This window comes from Fundulus heteroclitus, unplaced genomic scaffold (genome assembly GCF_011125445.2).
Source record: "Fundulus heteroclitus isolate FHET01 unplaced genomic scaffold, MU-UCD_Fhet_4.1 scaffold_36, whole genome shotgun sequence".
NCBI lineage: Eukaryota > Metazoa > Chordata > Actinopteri > Cyprinodontiformes > Fundulidae > Fundulus > Fundulus heteroclitus.
Window position 1 is genome coordinate 2,225,392 of NW_023396770.1, and position 26,762 is coordinate 2,252,153.

Genomic DNA, 26,762 nt, shown 5'->3' on the forward strand with positions numbered 1-26,762 from the left:
CCTACGGACCCACAGGTGCTCCTCAGGTGGTGATGAAGCGTATTAGTGGGAATCAGGGGAGATTGGCCCAAAGAGGCCAATCATCAGAAAGTTTAAACATGTTACTGATAATTTAATGGAGAATCTATTTTACCAAATAAAGCCCAATCTTACCTCGTTTTCCACCAGCTGCTCCATATGTTCCCTGGCAGAGCAGCCAGCATTTATCCTAGATACGTAGATTTTAGTTTGATGAAAGCGTTTAACCCTGATCCACTTTTACATCCACAGTATTTTAGTTTAATTCACATTAAGGACCATCTTTGAGGCTTACAGCGATGTTTGCTGCTCCTGAAACACCTAAAAATAAATGATGGTGTCATCAGCATAAAGCCGGACTTTACCTGAAGCTTATTTCACTTCAGTTTAGATCATTTGTGTAAAACAAAGTTCCTTTAGATGCCATTTACTAACCTTTCACTCCCTTACACACCTGAAAAGCAGGTGCTGTCATCACTCCATGTTTTCTGACACATAACTTCACAGATCATGTCAGTTTTTAAAATGATTATTTCGAAGATTTAAAAAGAAGGTCCAGTCAAAGTCATATTCCAGTCGGTTCAGCAACTAAAACCAAACTTGATGTGACCCAATGCTTGAAAAGAGGCTAATATGTGGAGAATGTACTGAATAAAAGAACATAAAGTTCCCTGCTTCTGAATGTCTTCAAAACAAAGATCATCATTGATTTCTGGAGTAATATCATGGATATTGTTCTGTTATATATCAATTGAAACGGTGCAGTGATGTTGGTGGGGGGGGGGGGGGGGCAGGCCTCCACTTCCTCTGTAAAAACTGAGAGCCCCCCAAAGGTCAGTGCACTTAATTTATTCCTATAATCTCTAATTATTATAATGAGTTTGTGATACAAAGCATATGTTTGTGTGTTTTCCAAGATTTAATTTATGGTTGTTAATTGTCTGTACTTTTCTTAATTTGAGAGTTTGCTAATCTGACTTGGAGATTTAAGGCAGTTTTTGAACATTTGTGTCTGAATCATAAAAGACGTTTCTCACTCTGGATACCCAACCGTTGAACTGCTCCTATCAGGGTGATGTGGAAAGTTAAATAAAATAGTCAAAAAGACTGAAAAATAATCTTTATCCCACTCCTGCCGTCATGTTTAAAGCTGCCAATATGTGACATTTCAAGAGATCGGTGCAGAAATGCTCATACACACACACACACACACACACACACACACACACACACACACACACACACATATATATATATATATATATATATATATATATATATATATATATATATATATATATATATACACACACATTACAGTGACAATCACTGGTTCTGGTTCTGATTCTTCTTGCTTCTTCTTGATAAAGAGGCCAATTAAAAAGTGTAAAACTATTTTTTTTTTTTAAAGGTTTAAAATAAAACACATATTCTGACTTTTAGGCTAACTGGTCCGTGAGGCACGAGGCAGATTGATCAGACTTACAGGAAGAAGGAGGCTGACCTGATGTCAGGTCTCAGAACAGAACACGTTTATCAGGTTCTACAGTTAAGTAAGCGAAACTTCAAGGAAACAAACCGACACGAAACAGATTCAACGACGTTATTATTCATTATTTTTATTAAGAAGACTTCTTTCTTTACAGGCATTTTGAGCGGTTCTGATGCTCCTGGAGCTGGATCATAAAAAGGTCCTGGAGTTCATGAAGGACCCAATGTTCTCTAGTCAGTACTGGAAGATAATAGAGGGTTCTATCTGCCCCAACATCAGAATTCAGGCCTGGATAAAAGTGTCAGATCCAGTTTTATAATATTTTAGCCGCATGTGGAGGAAAAAAATGTTTTTTTTACCCCAAACAACACGAGCTAATTGCATTTTTCTACTAATTCTGTGATTTCCAACCACTGAGGCAAGGTGTTCATCATAAGATGTAATGTTTGCCAATAAGATGGTGAATTGGAGATAATTCTGCTAACGTTTATAACACTTTACACACACGGCAGCCATATTGGACCCAGATGGAGTGAAGGTAGCCTCTGATCGTGTCTCTATGCAGTTTAACAGCTGATAGATTTAATGTTCCGGCTGGATGGACATGAGGAACATGAGCTCAAGAAAGTCCAGTTTCTATTGAGTTTGTCTGAGGGCAACAGATCCAGGACAGAGATTTGGTAAAACTGTTTAAATGCAACCGCTACTGAGCGTTTTTCTCATGGATAAACCTCACATACACAAGTTCACTCTCACAAATACCTGCAGGTGCTTGGATTCTGGTATTTACAGACTCACTTCCATACAGAAAAACGCTATTGTTGTCTTCTCCTGTCACTTGTTCATGTCGTATTGATTAATACGGAGTAGTCTTTAGTGACAGTATGAAGGTTTGGTTGATTGTATCTTTAATATTTTATTGGCTGGTTCTGCTCTTCTTTTATTTCTCTCTCTGCAGGTGAAGAGGCACACTGCAGATGTTGTATCATTCTCTCCGTTTTTTGTCCTCTTTCTGTCACCTTTTCTCTTTTTTCTCTCTTTTACCTGCTTGTTTTAGTGTCCATATAACCTGACATATTCCCTGCATAAATCATATTAAAGCTTCTTGCATATATAAATCAAGTGGCGCACTACGGAGAAAGCAGTACGGCTCCACTTGTAAAAGTTAAATCTGTTGGGATCTTTTTGGCATTAAGACAACAATTCTTAATGCCACATTGCCAGACAGGACACTATTAATAAATAAATAAAATAAAATAAAAACAGTTTAAATTCAGCAGCGTCAGTTTGTTGAGCTTTAAGCCTCCTGAGACCAACATGAATTAGATTAATGACGAGTTTCATCTTTATTAAACCATGTTCCTTAATTGGTCCAATAGAAACTGAAGTTGTGTGATTGTAAAGTTGATTGAAACTCAGACAGTAGAAGTGGAGTCATCAGGTGAACCAACAGGTGGAGCAGGTGGTGCTGTCACACCTGGACTGACAGGTAACCCCTCCCTCCATCAGGCCCGACCGGTTGGAGCTTCATTCCTCGTGTTCCTCACCTGAGAGGAGCTTCAGGTATAAAGAGAGGAGGACGAGGCTCAGAGCGCCACAGCGGAGCTCGACCCGACCCGACCCGACCCGACCCGACAGGCGCTGCCCATCCTCCCTGGTCCAGTGGTTCTAGATAGTTCAACAGCAGTCAGCTCGTTTGTGAAATGTTTAGGACCACTTGATCCGGGTTAAGGAGCTAACTTCTGCAGAACGCCTGGAGGATTTCCAGACATCAGGTGGAGTCCGGTCTGTCTTCTGTAAAACTTTTTTACACTTTGGATTATTTTAAAATGTTTGTAAAATGATTGAATCGCTGTGTTGGAAGAAATGTTAATCTGAACACGAAGGAAAATGTTTTTAAGGATGTTTTATTGTTCTAATTTAGTTAAATCTGTAGAAGAATATAGAATATTCTCTGTTTTTTTTCTGATCAATTCGACTTAATGCATCCTGGAAGGCCTGAGTTAGTTAAGTTATTACAATATATAAAAGGTTAATTGTAAAAAGTGAAATGATTGAATAGCTGTTAGGTGTGTTAGCTTTTTGACAAGTTTAATGTTTTACTTTATTACTATTATTATAATTATTATTATTGTTATTATTTTTTGTGTGGAAATGTCAGGATATTTGTTATCTGTTGTTCTCTACAGTTATTTGTACTTTATGTTACGTCTGTCTCTGCATATCTGCTCTCCAGCCTGGTTGTCCGACCCGTAATGCTCTGAGCTGCTGTTTTACTGTTTAAGACGGCAGATGATGGACTATTCTTTGTTTTTTTGTGTTTAAAGGTTGTATAATTTCTATCTAAAATGTACTCATGTGTTTGGAACAATAAAACGTTCCCTTTCACACTGATTCCTGCCCTTTTGTGTGTTTTCTTGCCGTATTTTTCCACCAAGTTGTCATGATTTTAGGTTCTGTCTTACTTTTGGATTATGGAATAGTTTGGGTTTGATTTTGGTCTTTGTTTTATATTATTCTGTCAGGGTTCTGCAAGCTTTCAGTTTAGTTCTGTCCTGTTCCCTGCCACTATTCCTGTCAGTCTTTCAGCCACTCCTTCTCCTTCTGATTACTTCCACCTGGTCTCTTTAATTGGCTCTCCCTCTCTCCTTTGTTCTCCTGCCTTTTTAAGTCTGTCTCTTTTGCTGCTTCCCTGCCAGAACGTCACATCTCTTGTCCCTATTTCTCATGCCGCACATGTTTACTCACCCGTTCTCCAGCCACTGGGTAAGAGCTCTTCAGCATTCTGTATTTTTGTATCTGACCTGTTTGCTTTTTTGACTCTGCCCAGTTCTTGTTAGTTTTTTGCTTGGATGTTCTGCTCTGTACCCAGCCTGGATTGTTTTTTGCCTGCCGGATCCACCCCGTCATCACTTTGAATAAACCCTGTTAATCTCTACCTAATTGTCTGGCTGAATACTGGGTCCTTAGTCTAAATCATTACACAAGTTTATACTTTCAATGTAGTTATCGGCTGTATTTGTAGCTGAGTGACTTTAAATTAGCGAAACCACATGCTGATGAGCAGCTACTCTTAATCCTGCTCATTAATTGGCTCCTGAAGCTAATTTATCCAAACCGGTTCGCCCATGTGTGCCTATCACCATGGTAACCGATGGAAAACCAGCTCTACCAGACCAATTAAAGAACGAGGAAGTCTTCTTCTTCCTTTGTCTTCCTTTTGCTTTGAAAAATACTTTACAAATAAACGTGCCTTGTCTTCCTCGGAGTTCCACCTTTCAGTTTAACTATTATTAGGAAAAAACTGGTGGGTTAATTTCCACAAGTGAAATTAAAACTTTCAGCTTAACAAACTACAGTAAACAAGCACTGACAATTAATCGCTTTATGTTGCTTTAACACAATTTAGTAAAACATTAACAACTCTTTGCAATCCAGCTGAAGCAATACTAAAACTTTGACCTTATTTATTGATTAATTATGTTTGCCCATTTATGTATTTACTGTTTGGACTTTTGTATTACACAATAATCATGTAAATGTTAACATGCTACTAGTAGTATTAAAAGTAAAAGAAGAAGATGAACAACAAGAAGAGAAAAAAGAAGAAGAAACACAATGAATCAAATCTTAAAAGTTAAAATGCTGACTTTGCCATCCTGATTGGTCCATGGTTCGTTTTTAGCTTAATAAACTCACTTCTAATTCTGGCGTCCTGTCTAACCTGGCAACCTGAAAAACTACAGCAATGTTTGCCTTCAAAGGGTCAAAGAAACTATTTAGAGATTACTGTATATAAATTCTATATTAAAATATCAGGTTGTTTCCCTTTTTTGAACCCATCTGCCGACTGCAGTAAAGCAGCGTCAGTCAGAATCTGCTTGATGAGCTGCAAACAAGAGAAAAAGTTTCTTATCATCTTTATCTGGCAGCGACATTTAACCAGAGGTGGGTAGTAACTAGTTACATTTACTCGGTTACATTCATCTGAGTAACTTTTTGAACAAAATGTTCATTTAGGAGTAGTTTTACTGCATGGAATTTTTACTTTTACTTGAGTCATATTATTACTCAAGTATCATTAATCTTAGTTGATTAACATATCTGGCTACTCTACCTGCTGTGAGTAACTTCATGAATAAAGAACAAACGTGTTTTAACCAAAAATGGACCAGAAAGACAAAAACATGGAGTTTATGTTAAAGGGAGACTTCTTATTTATAGACAAGCTTTATTATTTTATGTTATTTTCTATCTGCTGATCATTGAGTCATTAGGAGGTCAGATGAACGCACAGTAAACAGTAGATTGTGTTACTGGAAGTACTTAGCACTAATCTAACATACTGTATATACATTAACTGCTGTAAGTATTACTTTCAAGTTTAATTATGTTATTCGTTGTATATTTTTAATGTTTGTATTTAAAATACCAGAATTGGAACATAACCTTGTATTTTTGTCTGTCCAATTGCATAATTTTAAAATATTATATAACCAGGTGGTATAATTCAGTACTTCAATCTTAGCAAATACTATTTTCCTCTTACTTGAGTGATTTCTTGGCTGACAACTTTTTACTTTTAATTAAATAAAAATATGTAGAAGTATTGCTACTTTTACTTGAATACAATCTTTGGCTGCTCCACCCACCTCCACATTTACAGAAGTGACACCAAAACCGGTTTGACCAAGAAGTCAGGTGTAGTTCCAATGACTGTCCACTAGATGGGGATCATTTCTCATCAGAATGCATTCCACAGTGAGCAGTTCAGAAACGATGAATTTACATTGCTGTTAATTTTCGAATATAAATGTCACTAAAGGGACAGATAACTGATGTGAAACGTAATGGAGGACCAATAAATCAAACTCTTAAACTGTAATAAGTACAGTTCATGTTCAGTACGCTTTAAAATAATCAGAAACTCATCTCAGATGAAATCAGTTTGCAGGATTCAATTCAATCCAATTCAAATAAATTCAATTTTATTTATATAGCGCCAATTCATGAAACATGTCATCTCAAGGCACTTTAAAGTCAAATTCAATCATATTATACAGATTGGGTCAGATTATGCAGATATGTATATATTGGATATATTATACAAATATCCAGATGATGCATAAAAAGTACCCAGACCTTTTTACAGCATGGTGGTTTTATGTGTTTCTGTGTTGGACAGTGATGGTCTGGCAACCTGTGCAGAAATATCACTGTAGACTGCTGGGACTGGATGCAATTATCCTGAGCAGGAAACAGAATAAATCTGCTTTAATTAGTGGTCCGGCATAATAACAACCAGCTGAGACTTACGAAGATTGTGCAATTAGAAGATTATTCCGTTATTCATCCCCATGAGAACTGAAAACTTAAAAAAAGACCCAGTTATCATGAATTAAATGGATCCCTGCATGCTGAAATCAGAGAAAGTTCCCATTAAGTCAAACACAATTTTCAGCTTCAGGTGAAGAACCTGGACAACAGCATGATGTGAAGAAAAGGATGATGGGTGCTCCTGACCCTCCAGCTGGTTAATTCAGCAGCTGCAGGTCAACAGAGACAGAATCACTTCATCCAATAAACTTTTAAAACCTGGAATTAAATGTAGCAGATACGTTTTTGGACTGTGGAGGAAGCTGGAGTACCAGGAGAGAACTCATCCATGCAACGGGAGAACAAGCAAACTCCATGCAGAAAGACCCCAGGCTGGGATTTGAACCTAAGACCTTCTTACTGCAGGCCAACAGTGCTAACAACTGCAATACAGCCCATTCTTTGGTAAATAAACCCAAAACTCACCACATCAAGTTAAAATATGGATCCACATCAGGGTTGCCAGATCTGACGGACCGTTTCCTGCCCAAACACAACATAAAACCTGCACAACTATAAAAAACAGCCAAAATCTCAACCTCTCTAGAAAACATGTTGAAAGTGTAGAATTATTGAACACATAATAAAGATGCTATTAGCATCCATACTGAAGTGAAAAAAGAAACTTTGCTCATACAGGTTCCAAATAAGGCAACCAAATAACCTGCACATAAAGATCACTTTCACTATCAGGTCAGCATAGCAACCGTAAAAAAATCTACTGACATAAGCTGGATATCTAACTAAATACAAAATGCATTTCTCTCATAGCGTATAGATAAATATAACATTTCTCTTTCACAAAGTCATTAATATGTTTCAGTTGATGAAGACTTATCCCCATTTAGGGCGTTTATAGTTGACATTGACTACAGTTATACCATTTCATAGAGACACTTGATTAACCAACAATTATGTCAACTGTCATGTTCAATAAATTCTATTTTAAAATAAATTAAGTAATAAAATTAGGGCAAGGAAACGGCATTTTATTAAAATATGAAAGTTTTTTATTTTCCTGCCACACAATGAGTATTTTGATAGAATGTTTCGATAAATAATGCTCTCTAAAAACCCACCAAATGATGAGAAAACAACCTGCCCAGAACTGTTTTTCTGTGTTCAAAAGAAGTCCAAATGGGTGGAAACGAGCCCAATGATGTGGTAACCAATACCATTCATGTAAAATTTTTTTTTTTTTTTTTTTTTATATATATAAGGTTTCATTTACAGAGCCATTTCATTATTTGGAATTTATTTATCACCATTACACTGTATTTCAAAATTAATGTGCACATTTTGGTTAACCCTGTTTTTTTAATGATTCTGTTTAACTCCAGTCACTTGGCTGAGGAACCAGCAGGTGGCAAAGGGACTGAGCTGATTTGGACCAAACCACATCAAATGCTATGGGGGGGAATGGGTTTATGCTTTATTTGGTTTAGTTAGGTTTTTGTATGTTTTGCCCCATGTGTTTCTTTTATGGACTGATCAGCCACTATAAGGGGGGTCAGTTTGTTTGAGTTAGTATTTGTTCCTTTGACCTCTTTTCTGGATCTATTTCTGACAACATTTTGTATTTGTTACATCTTACCTTTTTTTGGGTTAAATAAAAGAACCCTGTTTTTTTTTTTTTACACATATACCTGTGCCTGACTGTCCTTATTGCTCGGTCCGTCACAGGCCCAGTACAGGATGAGGTCAAAACCATCAGATCTAAGTGTTTGAAAAAAGAATTAACAGTTCTGGACAAATCAAATAATTATTTGCAATTTTTTTCTTTATTTCTAAAGCAAATACATCTGGAAACATCTGAGGACTGGCAACCTGTGCAGGGTGGACCTCTCACCTGATGAGGCTGGAGATAGACAGCAGTCACATTCACACACAGGGCAATCCAAAGGGCTTTAGAGGCAAAAAGAAAATAACGGAGACCAAGAACATTGCATAAAAAGATGTTAAACTACAGATGTGAAAGATGTAAAAGAACCAAATGTTTCAAACAGTTCACTAGTCTGATTCTTTCATCCAAACCTGCAGTAAACCAAGACGTTTTCAGTCCTGATTTAAAAGAGCCAACAGGTTTTCAGGCAGCTTTGTTCCAGATTCTGGTTTAGTTCTGGTTCTGGGAATGAGTGAGCAGGTTGCTGAACACCTGAAGGGTCCACATGGTTCCCACCTGACCAGCAATACAGACTGATTTTAGCTCACTATCATTTAGTGCTTTATGGACCAACAGCAGAACTTTAAAATCCATTATCTGGCAAACAGGAAGCCATTGCAACGATTTAATACCCTCTGTGGTCCATTTTCCTGGTTCTGATCAGGGCCCTGCCAGCAGCTACTGGTCCAGTAATCTAACTTACTATAAATAAAGGCGTGGACCAGTTTCCTTAATCCAGGTAAGTAGGTTTTTTATCATCTTTCAGAAAGAGAAATACCACAGAAGTCTAAATGAAAAAGTTATACCACTAAAAATCAGGCCCAGAATAGCGAACTGTAAGCGGTACCACCTCTAATGGTCACTGTTAGCCGGGTTCAGTCATGTGTAGAAACAGCATCTCCACTCAGCAGTTGTGTAACTGGGTGTCGGTCCAGCGGATCTCATCTGAGTCGGTCCCGTCCAACAGTCTGAAGGTTCACGCCTCAGTGACATCATTCTCTGAACATCTCCTCCTCCTCCATCGTTTCAGAGCGCAGAGATTTCATCAGAGTCCCGCTGAAGCTGCATCTCAAGCCATGGAGAGTCAGTGAGAAGTCAAAGACTTTTTTAACGTCTGTTTGGAGGTTTTTCAGCTGAAATGTGCTCTCAGTACTGGAACACAGCTCATGGACGCAGGCCGGACTACAGGAGGTTCACAGTAAGTATAAAACCCTTTATTCCAATAATAAAACCTTCCTGAGTTATACCCAGAGAGCCGCCTGTTAGAACCATCACAGGTTCATCTTTAAGCATTGAACTTCAGTCAGTTCTGACTTAATTTGTTTAACTTTGTGGCATAGCGTGTAAAATCCATAATGCTGCTTTTTCTTCTGGTAAAAAAATCTATTAACCTTAAATCAAACTGAAGCACCAATCAACACAGAAGATGGTCTGAACACAAATGGCTCCAATTACCTTTGAAATCCAGGAATTTAACAATTCTTAATGTATTATTGTTATCATTATTAAAAGTAATTTTATAAATATACTTTTCCAAGCCTCTTCATATTTTTACAGAATCATTGTGAAGGAGTTAGTGAAAAAAGCATCAGCTGATTTAGATTATGCATTATAATCTTATAGTTTTCACAACATTCATCGCTATAAATATCTTAATTAAAGTATTTTAGCTATTTGAAATGCATTTAAATCTGAACAATAATTATATGTGAGCAAAATCATTTAAAATGTTTGTGTTGATCCCTGTTTGGTCCAGTTATTAGCAAACATTAATCTTTCTAAAAAAAAAAAAAAAACAGTGCTGTTATAAGAAATGAAACACTTTTAGGATCAAATTGTAGTTTTGTCTTTTCTGTCTGTCTGTGCAGATTAATAAAGGTTTGATTTCAAGCATTTCAAGCAGCAGCTTTATCAGCCATAATGCATGAATAATGACAACGCTCTAACTTTATTACAGTTAGAACAAGAAATGATCCACTTTTCAAACTGTCCTCCTCTCTCTGGCAACAGGTGGTGGAGGGGCAGACTCCTCTGCCTCTGGGCTCCACCTGTCGCAGGAAACGGCTGCGCTCGTCGGGAGCCGAGGAGGACGAGGAGGCCCGAAGGAGCTGCGCCCGGCGGCCGAACCCCGAAGGCTCTCTGTCGGCCAGCGAGCTGAGCTGCTACGGCAAGCCGGAGGAGAGGGAGGAAGAGAAGCAGCAGAGGCTGTGTCAGCGCTGCCACATCATGGCGTTGCAGCTGAACAGGCAGGCTGCTGCTCTGGCCGATGCGGCATCGATGAAGGTCAGGAGAAAAACACAACATGAAGTCATTCTCTGTTAACAAGAAGCAGCAACTCAGAAGCTACACTCTGATCGCACATTTCCTGAGCCCACTGAGACCGTTAGGCAATCTGGGCAGATGCTCAGGGCTCCATAGCCTCCAGGGGGCGCCACAAAAGAAATTCACATTCAATGTTCATATGTTAAAGGTATACTATGCAACCGGGGTTGATTTTCCAGCGAGGCTCCCCCCAGAGGGCGAAAGTAAAAGTGCACTGTTGTAAAGATGCTCAGCTGTTCTGGGTTCTCCATCAAGCCAGGCGCGATTGTTTTGAGCTTAGCAGACAGGCGAACGCAACGAAAAGTGGAAAAAAACGGCAGTACAAACAATGACTAACACAGTGAAGGTATGAACATCAAGCTTCCCGCAGCGCTATCTTGGCGAGGCGGCCGCCGCCGCCTCGCCAGTTTTATTATTATTATTATTATTATTAATATTTTTTTTTTTTTATGTTGGCGAGACGCTACTGCCACCGCCTCGCCAAGCCGCGGCTGCCTCGCCGCGGCCGCCGCGGTAGCGTCTCGCCAACATAAAAAAAAAAAAAAAAAAAAAAATAATAATAATAATAATAATAATAATAATAATAATAATAATAATAATAAAACTTGATATGCTTGCATGTTTATTTGACGTTAACACGCGGTTCTTTGTTGTTGCTTTCGCGCGTGCATATAGTGAATGGCAGGGCAAAAACACATGGAGTTCTCGCCGTAAAGCGAGACTTCTGTGAGTGCGGGCCGTGAGCTCTTGCAATTGCAAGTGCAGTATTTCCCCCACAGACCACCAGGGCGGCCGAGAAAACCTTAGTTCAACCTGAAATGACTCATTTAATCATCCAAAACGGTATGGAACACATTAATTAACTGAAAAATGTTGCATAGTATGCCTTTAAAATGAGAATGAATTAGATTTATTTGTTGTGTGTGTGTGTGTGTGTATATATATATATATATATATATATATATATATATATATATATATATATTTATATATATATATATATATATATATATATATATATCTTTATTGTCATTGTGACATACATTCCAATTAAATTTGTTCTCTGCATTTAACCCATTCCCTTGGGGATGCAATGGGCTGTCACTGTGCGGCGCCTGGGGAGTAACCAGGGGTTAAGACAGTCTGTGGTCTACAATGGTGTCAAATGTTGTTCTAAGTTAGTTAAGCTTGTTCCTTAGTTTCTTTTTTATCTTTAATTTGCTTAGTAGTTTTAGTTAAGTTTCATTAGCCTAGGGTGTATGATTGAAATTCTTGTACTTGAAAAGAAGTTGTCACTGATTTAATCCATATGTGTGCAGAGTTTGCTGTTAAAATAATCCCAGTGCTCAAATAATCCTTTCAACTATCGTCCTGATATCAACTGTTTGGGCTGGTATTCTGCACACAATACCTAACAGACCGAGAGTTATTAAACATTGAATAACTTAAAACATATGTAATGGGACGACATTAATTGGCGTCCTTGGTTGGGTGTTCGTAAACACAGAATGCACTGCCCACATATGAGAATTATCACCTGTTACAAAAAGTTAACTCCAGAATTTTCTCAACTACTGGTAAAAACTACTACAAAAAGCATAAATTCAAATGCTTGAATCAATCAAGTTTTTTGGTATAACCAACAGTCTGATAGTTGATATAACTTTAAAGTTAATCTTACTGACTGAACCAAATTTTCTTGCACATCGGAGTCCAGATGCTGTGACTTATTCTCATGTATGCATAACCACAATTCTTGATTTAAAATGTCCCCAGTTATGCTCCAATACCTAACCTAAGATCCCCTGCGTATTTGTCTAATAGGACATTTTAAGAGCTTGTTTTGTAGAGCAGGATTGTTTTCAGATTTAACTTTAATTAATCTGAGGTTAATCTGAGGTGCCACCCTGTCTGGATAGGTGGTGCTGATAAAACTAAAATGCTAATTTCCCTTTAAAGAAAGGTGAGAAGCATAAGCCTAAAATTGGTTGTGGGACAGCTTACATTGTTATATCGGTTTAAGTCACAACTAGAAGATGAAAAAATATTCTCAGTTGCAGGCGGACTATCAGAGGACTCTGCAGAGAGTGAGTGCTGTCAAACCTGAGCTCTCATAGGCCAAGGTGAGGATGGAAGAACTTGAAGCTGAGATCAAAAACTCCTGATGTTAACGAGCCTGCAACTTACCAAGGAAGTGAACTCCATCCCTTCACGGGAAATCCTCACACTATCAACCCCACCAGGTTGACTCATCGCATGGGCTAGAATCAGAGAGAAGCCCTGCAGTTTCTGACGCAGCACCTAGAACAGAGCCAGTTGTTCCGAAATTTAGGGCAGAGCCTCTAAATTATGAGTTTACACAAAGTTATTTATTTACATTAAATACCTTAAAACATGCGTAATGGCACAACAGGAGGAAGGAGCTCTGGACAGATGAGAATAAAACTGAACCTTTCAACCACCAAGGAAAACGCTGTCTGGCCCAAACCCAACACATCCCATCACCCCCAGAACACCACAGTGAAACATGGTGGTGGCAGCATCATGCTGAGGGGATGTTTTTCAGCACCAGGGACCGGGAAACTGGTCCAAGTCAAGGAAAAGTCAGATGGTGTTGAATACAGAGATGCTCTGAAGCAGAACAGGTGTATCTCTACCTGTGATCTGTGTCTGGGATGAAGGTTTTCCTTTCAGCAGGACAACAACTCAAAACATTTAAATGTTCTGGCCTAGTCAAAGACCAGACCCCAATCCAAATGAGAATCTGTGGTCAGATGTGAAGATCGCTGTTCATCAGGGAAAACCGTCCAGCCTGAAGGATCTGGAGCAGTTTAGCTTGAAAGAACAGGCAGAACCCCCATAGGCCAGATGTGTAGAGCTCAGAGAGACGGATCCAGAGACACTGGCAGCTGGAGCTGCCGCTAAACACTCTAAAAACTTCTGACTGTAGAAGAGTTAACAGTTGTTTGTCGTTTGCTTCTCAAAAATATTAGGGCAGGTTGTATAAAATAATAATTTAAACATTGATTTTAAATCTGTAAGTATGGTAAACCTGCATGTGAGAACCTCCAGGAAGTTTGGGTTCCAGCTAGCAGGTGATAGGAAGAAAGGATTAATGACATGAAGGACCTCCGTTGTTGTGATTTATGCAGAACGTTCAGCTGAGTAGGATCCAGATTCTTTTAAGGTTTGGTAGTTCAGATCTCCGCTCTGTGAAGGTCTCCAGTGTTTTACTCCAAACTCTGTCGTATCAGCGTTGCTTTGGCTGCTGAGTCTGAGTGTCAGAGGGGGGGGGAAGCGTGTTTGATGCTGAGCTCCTCTGTCAGGTTGTCGGGTCGAAGCGAGAACATCAGAGCAGCTCACGTCTCTGCTGGGCCGAGCGAGCTTCTCTCTGCTCTTTAATCTCTGATTTCTCCACCGCTGACCTCGCTCGCTCTCCCTCTCATATCTCCTGCTTGCTCGCCCACGGAGCTGCTCACTGGGCCACACACTCTTCAGGCGGCCTGCAGCGTTTAACTTCATTTACTGCTTTCCTTCAGTTGTTTCCATCATCCTGGTTTGGATTCAGGCGAAAGTGGGCAGGGAAACTGTTTAAATGTCAACCGGCTCATTAAAACCTGCATCCTGACTGAAAATGTCAGCCCAGTCTGACGTTCCACAGCCACGCTCTCGCCTTTTAATGGCATGATCAATGATGCCTCCTGAGTCTGCCATGATTAGTTTAACCTAACCATGAAAACCATAAAAAACATGTGAAAGAAGAGGAGAAAGAGCCATAACACGTTCGCTTTGCTCAAAATCCAGAACCATGCTGGAGATTTCCACTGGTGTTTTTGGACCTTCATTGGTTCTCTGTAGACCAGCCTGGACCTCAATTAGCAGCTAAAATGCTTCTTATCAAGCAGTGGAGATCCTCTTTCCTCCACTAGATGGTGCTTTGACCAAAGTAAAGCTAAACATCTACTAATCAGTATTATTGGCTGATTAGACTTAAAGGATCACGCTATGATTTTAAGGATTTTCTTATCAAAGTCATTGTAAATATGAGAAACTCTCAACAGCTGTTGATGTAACCCAGATCTGCAGGTTCTTTGAAGACCACATGAAAATATGTGGGAGCCGTTGCTAGAACATGCTTACATCCTGGCAGAGATTTACCATCATTCAGAGCATTTAGGCTCAGGATGATGATGTCATCATGATCAAAACAGCAAATACCTCTTCTCTCTATGTATATAGAGTTTATATGATTGCACTCTGTGTTGTCTGGAGTGTGTATTTATATTTTTTGTGCGACTTTTTTAAATTCCTTTACAACCTTTATTATTTAGAGCATTTTACAGCCTGTAATTAATGTAGAACTACTATTCGTTGTACTAACCCGTCAGGCAGCTGAAACTAGTTAATTTCCCTCTATGGGGTTGATGAAGTTTACGTTATCTACAAATTAAGAATTATCTGATTGTTAAATGCGTATATGTGATTCAGGTGATGGATCAGCCAATCAGCTCTCTTGCTGCTTCAGACACTCTTAGACTCGCTAAAGGTCCTCCTCACTACTCCTAACATTTTGTCACTGTAGGAGCTCTATGAAGGACTAAGATGCTTTTTGAATAACTTTCATCTTACCGAAGTAAAACTCTGAGAAAAATCTCAAAATTTAAAAAATTCTATGGATCTACATATGTATGACTAACTGAATTATTAAAAATGAAAAAGCAGAATATATAAATGGCAAAATTAATACACCAATAAGCATGTATTTTTACATTTTCTATCTCCTTTTTTTTCACTTTCTAAGCATTTGTCTCATTAAACAGATAAGATCTATTATTGGTCAATCAGAAGGAAGGTTCCACCATAACTATAAATCTACAATGTTATAGATTTGAGTGCATAGTGAGGCTGGGGGGCACTTTCAAATCTCACTCAAATGCTTAATAAATAATATGTTGGAAAGAAATAAAGAAAAAAATAATTTATTATTGAACAATTTACTATATTAATTGGTACATTTCACATATATTGGTTTATTTATTTGGCCATTCCTATATTTATGCTTTTATTTTAAATCCCGTCAGTTTCGGTCCTCCGTATTTATTCTCTGGAAGATAAAATAAAACCAAAGATTGCTGAAGCGTGCTCTGAACCACCTTTGATTTAGTTCAGTTCCAGCAGTAAAAATCCTGAAGAACTGCATCATCAGCACAAAGAAGAACTTTATGACCTGACCTTCATGACCAGAACCAGGTGGGCCCAGCATCACATGTTATCCAGGCCGGTTATTGTTCTGGTTGCTGTCAGAGTCACTTCTCTTTGATAAATCAGGCATTTAACAGCATCTCTGTCAAACACTGAGCTCCAGAATCACCAGCCGCTCCAGTTTATTCAGGCCAGAACCTCCAGAACATCTCTGACAGACAGGAGTCCAGAAACAGCACCACCCTCTCGGTTTCCCCTCATCCTGCTGCCAGTTTTAATTTCCCTGCCCTCCGTGATGAATTTGCTCATGTGTCACGGGCTGATTAATGGAAACTGTAATTAACAGCAGCACCCGAAGGTCACACCCTCCCAGTTTGTGTTTCTGCTGACTCAGGAGTTTCCTCACACTGGGTCACATCGTCTTCAACAGAGAACGGGTCGGTTGTGACTGTTAGAACATCTCCGGTGCTGCGCAAAAGTTTTAAACCAGTGTTGATCAGTAATCCAGGCTGTTCAAAGTCACTGCCCCCCCCCCCCCACACACACACACACAGTTTAAAATCAACTGGACGCCATCTTAACGACCTAAACGTACAGAAACTAAGATCCACTGATATTTAACCTCTCAGTCACTGATCGCTCCTCTCCTCCAGCTCCTCTGCTGTAGCTCCTCTCCGTCCCTCGTCCCGGCTCTGCCAGGATGCATCACCTTCAGCACGGCCAGGACGGGACAGACACCCGGCGCTGAGTCTGTCCTCGCTACGCTAACGAGCATCAGAGGCCGGCTTGAAGCGCCGGGCGACTCTGAGCCCTGAAGTCTGCAGAAAGAGCTGCAGCGAGGGTCCGGCACCTCATCTCTGATTCGTTTCAGTTAATGATCTTATTGTCGTCCCCGTGGCGTCCTCAGGGGAGGTGTCTCATACATGTGGACATGTGGATCCTATAGTGAAGAAAAGGTTTCCTTTATTCAGTTTAAAACCCGAGACTTTTGCCTTTTCTCTGCTGTGATCAGAACTTCTGCAGGTTTGGAGTCTGAGCATTTTCCTACAGACATCTCTGCTCCCTTTTATTTAAAAATGACCTCTTTGTATCGTAGTTTTCATGTTTTAAGGTCACAGGAACAGCCAGACCGGCCCGTGGAGGACAGAGTGAATAAATTCAGGCCCCCAAAGGAATAAAAACTGAGCGGTTTTCTCTCCAGAGAATCACGTTCATTTCAGCCTCCTTGACCAACAACCTTCACCTCCATGTTTTGAGTTATTTTCCCTTCTTGTTGTTCTGTTTCTCAGTCGTTGCTTCATCAGAGATCTCCTTTTCTCTAAGCAAACTGCAGAAATATGAATGAAGCGTGTTGCTGCAGCTCAGATACGAGGTTTCCTCTCCTGCTTAATCGTTCTCTTAATTCTCTCTGTTAGGTTTAATCAGCAGGGTGGGGGCCGGAGGCAGCGGGGCCCCGGGGACAGATTTACTCCTGCGAAGGTCCTCCGAGGACGCTGAGACTGCAGAAATAAGTCTGCTCAACACGCAGCAGCTCGGAAACAACCCATAAAACAAAGTTAAACCTGCTGCTGTTGGGCTTCATAAAGGCTAAAGAGTAAAAACAGAAGCTGGAAAATAAATCAATAATTAATGAATTCTTGTCAAAACAACGTTAAGCTGGAGCGCTGAGCTTAACTAAATATTAAAGGTCAATTATTCTGCAGAGAGGAAGATTTTTGCACAAGTGCAAAACGATTAAGAGAGCGGCTGGACTCAGAGAAATGACCAAAGAGTCCTGGAGCGCCATCTGCAGGCTTCTGTCCGCTGGTCAAAAGTCATGAATGGATGATAAGACAAAGGTTTGGATGGGCTGGAATAAATCACTTCTTCTTAACTATGATGATAATAATAATAATCAGCTTTCCCTGAATGAAGAACACTATTTCAGCATCAATGGACCAAAGCAGAGATGTTTGGTCATAAAACAGGGAAACCAGGAGAAACCCAAACATCAGCACAGACACCACATGCCAACTGGGAAGCACAGTAGTGGCGGTATGATGATGCGGGTTTCTGCCTCTTCCATTCCTGGAGTGGAACATGAACCAATATGTACGACAAAAGACTCCAGAATCACTATGAGTCCATCTCTCCAGCAGCTGAAGTTTGGTCCAAACTGGTTTACCAACAGAACCATGATCCCAGAACTCAGCAGCAGCTCTGGAGCAGAATGATGTTGCAATGGTCTAGTCAAAGTCCTGATCTGAAGCGGTGGGACCATCAGGGAGAAAACCTCCATGAACTCAAGCAGAGAAGAACGGAACCTGACGTCCTCCATGGAGACCCGGGAGAGTCGGACATGAAGACACGTTTCCTTCTGAGACGCGGATAAATGTGGCAACTAGATAAATACAACAAAACTTATTCATCCTTTCTCCATCATCTTAAATCTTCTAAATGCTCTTAAATATTTTATTTTGCGTTACCTTTTCTATTTCTCATCGTAATCAGTATCTTTGATCCCTAAAGTCTGATTACTCGATTATTTTACTCTTGCTGCAGAAAAAGAATCTGGTAAAAGTACAGAAAATATAAAGAAAAATGAAGAAAAACAGCCAAGAAGTAAACATATCAGGAACAGTCAGTCAGTTTTAAAAGAGATCTACTAGGAATAATTAATAAATACAGTTGATAAAATGCATAAATCTTCTTTTATTCTTCTTTAATCTTTATGTTTAAACCTGCATTAATCAGTCCGTTTCCTCTTGTCTCAGATTTAATATTCAGCAGCATATTAACGGATTATTGGCTGGATCCGACTTGGTTTCATCCTTTGCAGACGTGGAGAGATCAAAACATTCATTTCCTGTTATTAGCGGGGAAATAATAGAGTTTGCATCTTAACATGAAGCTTTGCTTTCAGTAAAATGTGATTTTGTTTTCCAGGCGTTCAGATGAGAGGCATCGTCGTTTTCCTGCAGCCTCCAAATAAAGCGAGAACAGAGACGTGTCGCCTCGCCGCTCTGCTCTGCTCGTGATTAATGAGATAATTAGAGCTCAGGGAGGGAGTTCAGTCCCTTCAAACACCTTAAAAGAGTCGTTAGCATGCACAACTCTCTCTCTCTCATATTCAGACACGAGGATTAATGTGCTGACAGATGAGGGCCGACTGGAAAATCTCAGCTGAATAAAAATGATTTCTGCCGACTGATGCTGGAATTTTTCTGCTATTTGAAGGGGATTTTCTTTCCACCACCTTACTTGCTAAATAAGATGCTTTTTCCGAATAAAAATTAGGGATTTAAGGACCTTGAAGGCCATTTATTTGTAGAGAAAAGATTTCATCATCCATCAGCTCCTTTGTAAACCACCGCTTGTCTTCATTCTGGCCTCTAAAGTTGAGTTGAAGACGCTGCCATTGACGTTTAAATGGTCGGATGAATGAGGCTGAATCCGTGTTAGGAACTGATCTGGAGTCAGGAGTAGGAATCCAGATGTTGTAAAGGTTGATCACCAAACTGAACCAGACCTAGAACCTCTGCTGATGAAGCCAGAAGCTGATAAACTGCAGGGTTAGCTATGAGACGTCCTCCGCTTGTACTGATGTTTAAAAAGCTTTGGAAGAAATTCAGATTTTATTGCAGCAGCTTGACCTTGAACTGAAAAATGTTGAAGATTTCAACCTTTTAAATCAGTTCATTTACTTAGAGACGGACAAAAAAGCATTTCACTGTAGTTATTCGCCCCCAGCTGATAATACTTTCTACTTCGGTGGTCCAGAGAACCGGTTCTGCTCTGATTCTGTCCTCCTCAGGTTTTCTGAAGGTTTTAGATCTTGGGGGCCATTTTAATGTGGATGTGATCATATGTTCTGTATCACTGAGCTGCTCATCCACTGACGACCCCATTTCCTGTTTTCTAGCAGAGGCCAACAGATTTTATATGTTCTTTTATTATGAAGAGTTAATGCAGACACACCCTCAGACACATGGAAAAGAAAGACCCGCGGCATTACTGATACTCCACCGTACAACACAATGGGCATTAAGTGCCTTTCCCTGTTATTCAATTCAATTAAATGTTATTCACATCACTCATCGTCTGGAGGTTCTTTCCAAAGTCAGCTTCCATCAGATCCTCCAGGTTGGTGAGAAAGTTTCCTCTCTAAGGAAACCCAGCAGGTTGCATCAAGTCTCTCCAAGCAGCATTCACTCCTCCTGAAAGAGCGTAGAGCCACAGTGGACAGTCGTCTGCATTGTTGATGGCTTTGCAGCAATCCCTCATACTGAGCATGCATGAAGCGACAGTGGAGAGGAAAACTCCCCTTTAACAGGGAGGAGAACCTCCAGCAGAACCAGAACCAGGCTCAGACTGCTGAATGGACGGATCGTTGCTGCGGATGTTTTACGTCCCTCACCGTCCCGCTCTCTGTGTTGTTGAAGAGAAACTCTTGGAGACATTTTTTGTTGACTTTTGAAGAGCGACACAAGAGTATGGTGAAAGTGAGAGAAGTCAGTTTCACCATACTGGAAAGTAAAAGAACTAAAAGACATTATGATCAGGTTGAAAAACCAAAGTATTAAAGTAAAACATTGATTTTAACGGGATTATTAGTGGTGGTAATGGCTTGTACTTGTACAGAGTTTTAACTACACTACATTCACACCCTGACGGTGGTGAGCTATGCTAGCAGCCACAGCTGCCCTGGGGCAGACTGATAGAGGCGCCACTGGGCCGTCTGACCACCGCCAGCAGGTAAAGTGGGTGAAGTGTCTTGTCCACCGCCGCCGCCCCAAACAGTTGGTGCCACCAAATGTTGCATCGGCGATAAAGTTGAAAAGTGTTTGGTTAAAGAAACTGTGAGATTAGACTGCTCTGCAATAAAATATTGACTTATTTAAAGATTTTTTCCATTTTAATCTCTAAACCACAAGAGCAAACAGCAGTGAGCACCTTCTACATCTGCTGGAGCCCAAACCGGAGAATCAGAACCTCACTCTGAGTTTTATATCAGTTTTATTGTCATTCAGTATGATTATTCTGTTTTGTTTTTTTTTTTGCTTATTTTTTTTTATAGAAATAGAAATAATCTTTGAAGATGTGACACTTTTGTTCCTGCAGAGCAGCACATCCACTGTTTAGAGTCGCTGCAGATTCAGAGGCGTTGATCCATCTCTTCCTCTACCTGCTGACAACCGATCATCAGTCATTTCCATCAGAACCTCCTCTGTCAGATTAAACACGTCCAGAACCGGTTCCTGTTCCCCATAATGAGCTGATCTGGAGCGGACCTTGTCACACACCAGCAGATGAAGCCTGTGTGTCGGTGCGATCCGTCTGATCTGACGCGTCTTCATCCTGCAGTCGGATCAGACCTGAAGCTCGTTAAGCGTTAATTCAGTCTGATCCAGGCTGCAGGACTCTTCATTAGTTTCTCTGTTGGATTTAATTTCTCCTGCTGCCAGTCAGCGGAGGTCAGGCTGACGGCGCCGATTCTCCTCAGTGATCGGCTGCAGAGGGATGCAGACGCTGCATCACCTGGAAGGAAGAGACCAGAAACACGTCGGCAGCAGCAGAACGGTAACAGAAACATCATTTAATCACAGCAGAACTCCTTCTGAGTCCCAGAACCTCTTTCACTTGGTACGCGTTCTGGTCTCGGTCCATAAAATCTGGTTCCAGCATCATTAAGATGAAGATGCAGCTTCAGTTGTTTCTATCTGAGGCCTCTCCGGGTTTTCAGGAGTAAACGAGACATTCTGACCACAGACTCCCTGACTCATGAAGCTACACCTGCAGGATAGGGCTCAGACTTCAGCTCTGTGGAGGCGGGACAGGAAGTGATGTCAGAGAGTGTCTGGAGGCTCCCAGCTGGTCAGTTTATGCCCCCCCCCCCCTCCACCTGTCACAGGAGTGAATGGACAGAGATTTAAAGCTCAGGCGGGGAACCGGCTGCTGGCCGGCACTTTCTGCTCAGAGCTGCAGAAGCTTCAGGACCAAACAGATGAAGGACCTCAGAGGTTAGAGGTGAACTTTGGATTATTTTTTAACATTGTTTCTGTTCATCATCTGATCTCCAGCAGCAGTTTTCCTGAAGGTCTCCCACTTTTCTCTGGATCAAGACTTTCCCGTTCCTCTACAGTAGGTGGTTTAATCCCTCTGAAGTTTTGAAAAGAAGCAGATTTTATTTAGAGAGAGAGGTTCAGTTTAGCGGAGAGCAGCAGATTCAGAGCTCAGATGCTGGAGCTGCTGAAGGAGAAGCTTGGCAGGAGTCAGGTGATGTGAAGGCTGTAGGTCAGTTGTTCAGCTGAGCTGCATGAAGCAGAGCAGATGTTGGTGGGACGTGTTTGGGTTTCATCTTAGCAGAACAGGACTCAGTTATGTAGCTGAAAACCGGAGCTGCTGAGCCTCACTGATTCAATTAAATTCATTTCAGCACATCTCATCTCAAGGTTCTTTCCAAAGTCAGCTTCCATCAGATCCTCCAGGTTGGTGAGAAAGTTTCCTCTCTAAGGAAACCCAGCAGGTTGCATCAAGTCTCTCCAAGCAGCATTCACTCCTCCTGAAAGAGCGTAGAGCCACAGTGGACAGTCGTCTGCATTGTTGATGGCTTTGCAGCAATCCCTCATACTGAGCATGCATGAAGCGACAGTGGAGAGGAAAACTCCCCTTTAACAGGGAGGAGAACCTCCAGCAGAACCAGAACCAGGCTCAGTGTGAACGCTCATCTGCCTCCACCCACTGGGGCTTAGAGAAGACAGAGCAGAGACACAGAAAGCTCAGAAGCTCACATTGACCCAGGAGTACTTTCTATGTTAGATGGTAATAGAGGATGATCTGCCTCCCCTGATGATGTCACAGCTAACAGAACACCAGACCAGGTGTACCTTCTATAGAGAAAAATGACAGAGAACAAAAAGTTAAAAGCTGAAATAACAACAAACAATGCAGATTGGAGAGCAGTAGGAGAACTCAGCAGAGAGAGAGAAATAGACCCTGATGTCCTCCAGCAGCCTAAGCCTATAGCAGCATAACTATAGAGGTAGCTCAGGGTAACATGAGCCACTCTGACTAGAAGCTTTGTCACAAAGGAAAGTTTTAAGATTAGTCTTAAAAGTAGACGGGGTGTCTGCCTCACGGACCAAAACTGGGAGTTGGTTCCACAGGAGAGGAGCCTGATAGCTAAAGGATCTGCCTCCCATTCTACTTTTAGAGACTCTAGGAACCACCAGCAGACCTGCAGTCTGAGAGCGAAGTGCTCTGTTAGGAACATACGGGGTAAAGGTGAGCTTCAAGCTTCAAACTTCCAGTTTAAATGATGTCTCACCTTCTCATTCCTCTCCTCAGAAATAAATTCCATGTCTGTTCATGTTTTTAAGTCCTCCCATTAGCTGATATTACTAACCACAGAACCATGACCTAGACTGGGCTTAAAGAAGTTAGCCGACGTCAGGCTGTGACCGCCTCGCGGCTGAATATACTTTAGATTTAGACATTAAAGCTTCCTGGGACAGACTTTGTATTTTTGTTATTTTCAATTCACCTTGGTGAGTTTATTTTGTGTTTAATGGTTGGATAGAGGGGCTGAAAGTCATTTCTTCTTTCTTTCTTTAATCACTTGAAGTGTCCTCCTCAGGGGAACCTTTCTGTGTTTAAGGCAGAAAGTAACAACCTGCTGAGTGTTGATGAGAGCAAACAGAGCTGGGCTGGAAGTGGCTCTGGGTCACCGTCTGCTGCCTCTGCAGCCGTCTGCTCGGCTGTAAAGTTATTCCACCCTGACACTTGTTGTGACCCCAGCTGACGACGCCTGACTGGTGTCGACGGGAGGTCAAAGCCGGGCGCAGAGGCATGGCCGTAAATCTGCGTCGCCTCTACAGACGCTGACAGTTTTACGTCCTGCTGCTGCTGCGCAGGAGGAGAAGCTCCTCAGCCTGAGCAGCTGCCTGGTGATCAGTGATGGAGATCTGCTCCGTCTGCTGCAGATCCCACTCAGGAGGCGTCTTTGTGCAGAAAACATGACGCTGAATAAAAAAACCAAAAGCAGCTGCTGCATCAGAAAGAGTTCACATGTTCACTGAGCCAAAGGAGAACTGCAATAAAAGAACAAACGCCCTCAAGCTGTTCAACATCCAGCGCCGTGAAAAAGCAGGGGCGGTTCTAGACCAAATTTACCAGGGGGGCCAAGGTGGGGCCAGTGTTTTGTCACAGGGGCACAGAACAAAAAAATTAAAAACAATAAAATGGCAATATTTAACTGTGTAATAATATTAAATGAGCCACTTGTGGCTAGCAGTTGAAAACTTTGCCCCCTGCTCAATACGGCTAAAGCTAAACGTGAAACATCTTAAGTTTTAAATTCTTTTTAGAGTAAAGCTCTATAGGTAAAAAATAATATTGGTCAAAGTGACCAATCAGTTATGGTTTCTTTGCCATTGCAAATAAATATGAGAAGTTTATTTAACATCATGCTTTTAGTACAGGGGCCAAGGCCATTTCTACAGGGGCATGGGCCCCTGTTGGCCCCTGTCTAGAACCGCCCCTGTGAAAAAGTATTCACTGCCTCACAGATTTTTGCTTTTTATTGTCACACTGAAATGTTTCAGATCAATAAACATGTTTTAATATCAGAACAAAGAAAACCTGAACGAGTTCAATGATCAAATTTTTCCAAACCAGCAGCATGTGAGCATGCGTGTGGCGACTGTGGGAAGTAACATTTCTCTTTAACAGGAAGAAAACTCCAGAAAAACACATCTGGATGAAATAGTGAGGTCCATTAGGAAGGTTCTGGAGAATGTGACTCTTGATCTGTGGGACCAGGGACACCATCTAAGCCAATGGCCTCCAACTGCAGCTTCTAGATGTGTCCCATGCCCTCCACGCCTGAATCAAGAGGCTAAACTACCTGAACAGCTTGGAGTCCAGCTCTGCTCATTTTGGAGTCAGATGTGAAGCAGAGATGCAGCTAAAAGTTGTAGGACCCTTGAAGACAGGAGTTTGATCTAAAGCCTGCAGAAACACTGAGAACCTGGAGGTTTAGACGCCTGGTTCACCTGGAGACCTGGTAGAACCTCACAGATCGTTACGGAGCGTATAAACAATGATTTGTATTCAAGCTTAAGATTCCTGCTTCTGTTGCTGCTTTTTGTTTCTTTTCTTTTGTTTCATGAAGCCCATCATGAGGAGGTGGCTGATTGTCGGCATCGTGTAAAAGGTACCAGGACCTAATAAACGGTCTTTATCACGCTGTCTGGTCTCTCTGCCCCCCCCCCCCCCCCCCCCCCCCAGGACCCGGCCTACGCCTCCTTCGTCTTTGATAAGCTCCACCGCCTGCAGTGGCCTCATCGGAGCCGCCATGCTTCCTCCGAGTCCCGCTGTGACGTCTGCGGCGCTGCCTATCAGCATCTGAGGCGTCTGGCTCTGCGTCGGGCTCTGGGCATCAGCGGGGAGATGACCCCTCGCCCTGCCACCCCCACCGTCCCCCCCGCCACCGCAACGACCTCCCCCTCAGAGGGCCGCTGGGAGGTGGATGAGCTCCCAGCGAAGCAGCAAAGATGGATGCGTGACGAGGAGCGTGGGGGAGGAGCTCCATGGGGATGGGGGGGAGTACAGAGCACCTACCTGGGAGGGGGCGGAGCCAAGGGGCTAGCTACCGTCACACCCCTGAATGCACACAACTACCTGGAGGGGGTGTGGAGGGTGTCGTGCTGCAGACCTGAACTTCAGCAGACTACGGTAAGCGCAGAGGGACAAAACGCCCCATTATGACGAGTTTTATTGTTATTACCTAAATAAAAATACAAGCAAAGGCGGTCAGTTTCTGTTCAGCTTCAGTTTATGAGGATATTTTGTGTTTGTGGGATTCTAAGAGACGGCAGCTAAAGCAAAAGCCCCACAGACCGACCTCCACAGGTCCCTGGAGCTCCAGCGGTCGTTAGGCGAGAGGCGGGGTCCACCCTGGACAGGTGGTCAGTCCATCACAGGGCAACATCACACACTGCAAAAAAGTAAATTTCTTATAATGAGTATATCTGTCCTTGATTCGAGCAGGTAAATAAGATTATCTGCCAATGGAATAAGATTTTTGCACTTAAAATAGGAACAATCCATCTCCATCATCTTACTTCAAGTGCAGGATGTCTAATTATCTTATTTTAGGGGTCAAAATACTTATTCCTTTGGCAGATCATCTTATTTATCTGCAAAAATATAGGACAAAAGCACAAATTTTAAGAACATTTTACTTATTTTTAGGTCAGTTTTTGCAGTGCAGGACAGATGGCGTGCAAACACACACACAAAGGCAATTTACAGACCAATTAACCCAACAGTCATGTGTTGGGACTGTGGGAAGAAGCCAGAGTGCCTGGAGAGAACCCACGCATGCAGTCGACCCCGGCCAGGGCGCCGATTATTAAACTCTGATGGAGAGCTGGTAGGCAGAGAGCAGTCCTCTACCCCTGTGGGGCTTTATTGAGATTCTATTAAGAGGAAATATCTGATAAACAAGCAGCTCGGTTCTAAATTAAGAGCAAAATGGCTCATTTGAACAGCTATAACTAATTCCTGTTCTAACACCGCTTTGTTTTTGTAGTATTTAAGTTTTGCATCAACATGAACTTCTCTTTAGAGTCAAATGAGACACCGTCAGGTCAATATCCCGTCAGCGTTGGAGAAATCAGGTCATCCTGTATGAGCTCAGCTCTATAG

At 41.5% G+C, this 26,762-nt stretch overlaps 1 protein-coding gene across 1 annotated transcript; it reads left to right on the forward strand.

Annotated features, from left to right (window-relative positions):
- Window positions 1–9,190: 9,190 nt before the first annotated feature.
- On the forward strand, window positions 9,191–26,019 carry LOC118559890. Its single transcript, XM_036130569.1, has 5 exons — window positions 9,191–9,288; window positions 9,580–9,747; window positions 10,560–10,832; window positions 25,341–25,787; window positions 25,922–26,019. Exons 2-5 carry the CDS (start codon window positions 9,688–9,690, stop codon window positions 25,988–25,990), a joined length of 849 nt encoding a protein of 282 aa, XP_035986462.1. The 5' UTR covers window positions 9,191–9,288; window positions 9,580–9,687; the 3' UTR covers window positions 25,991–26,019.
- The last annotated feature ends 743 nt before the right edge of the window (window positions 26,020–26,762 follow it).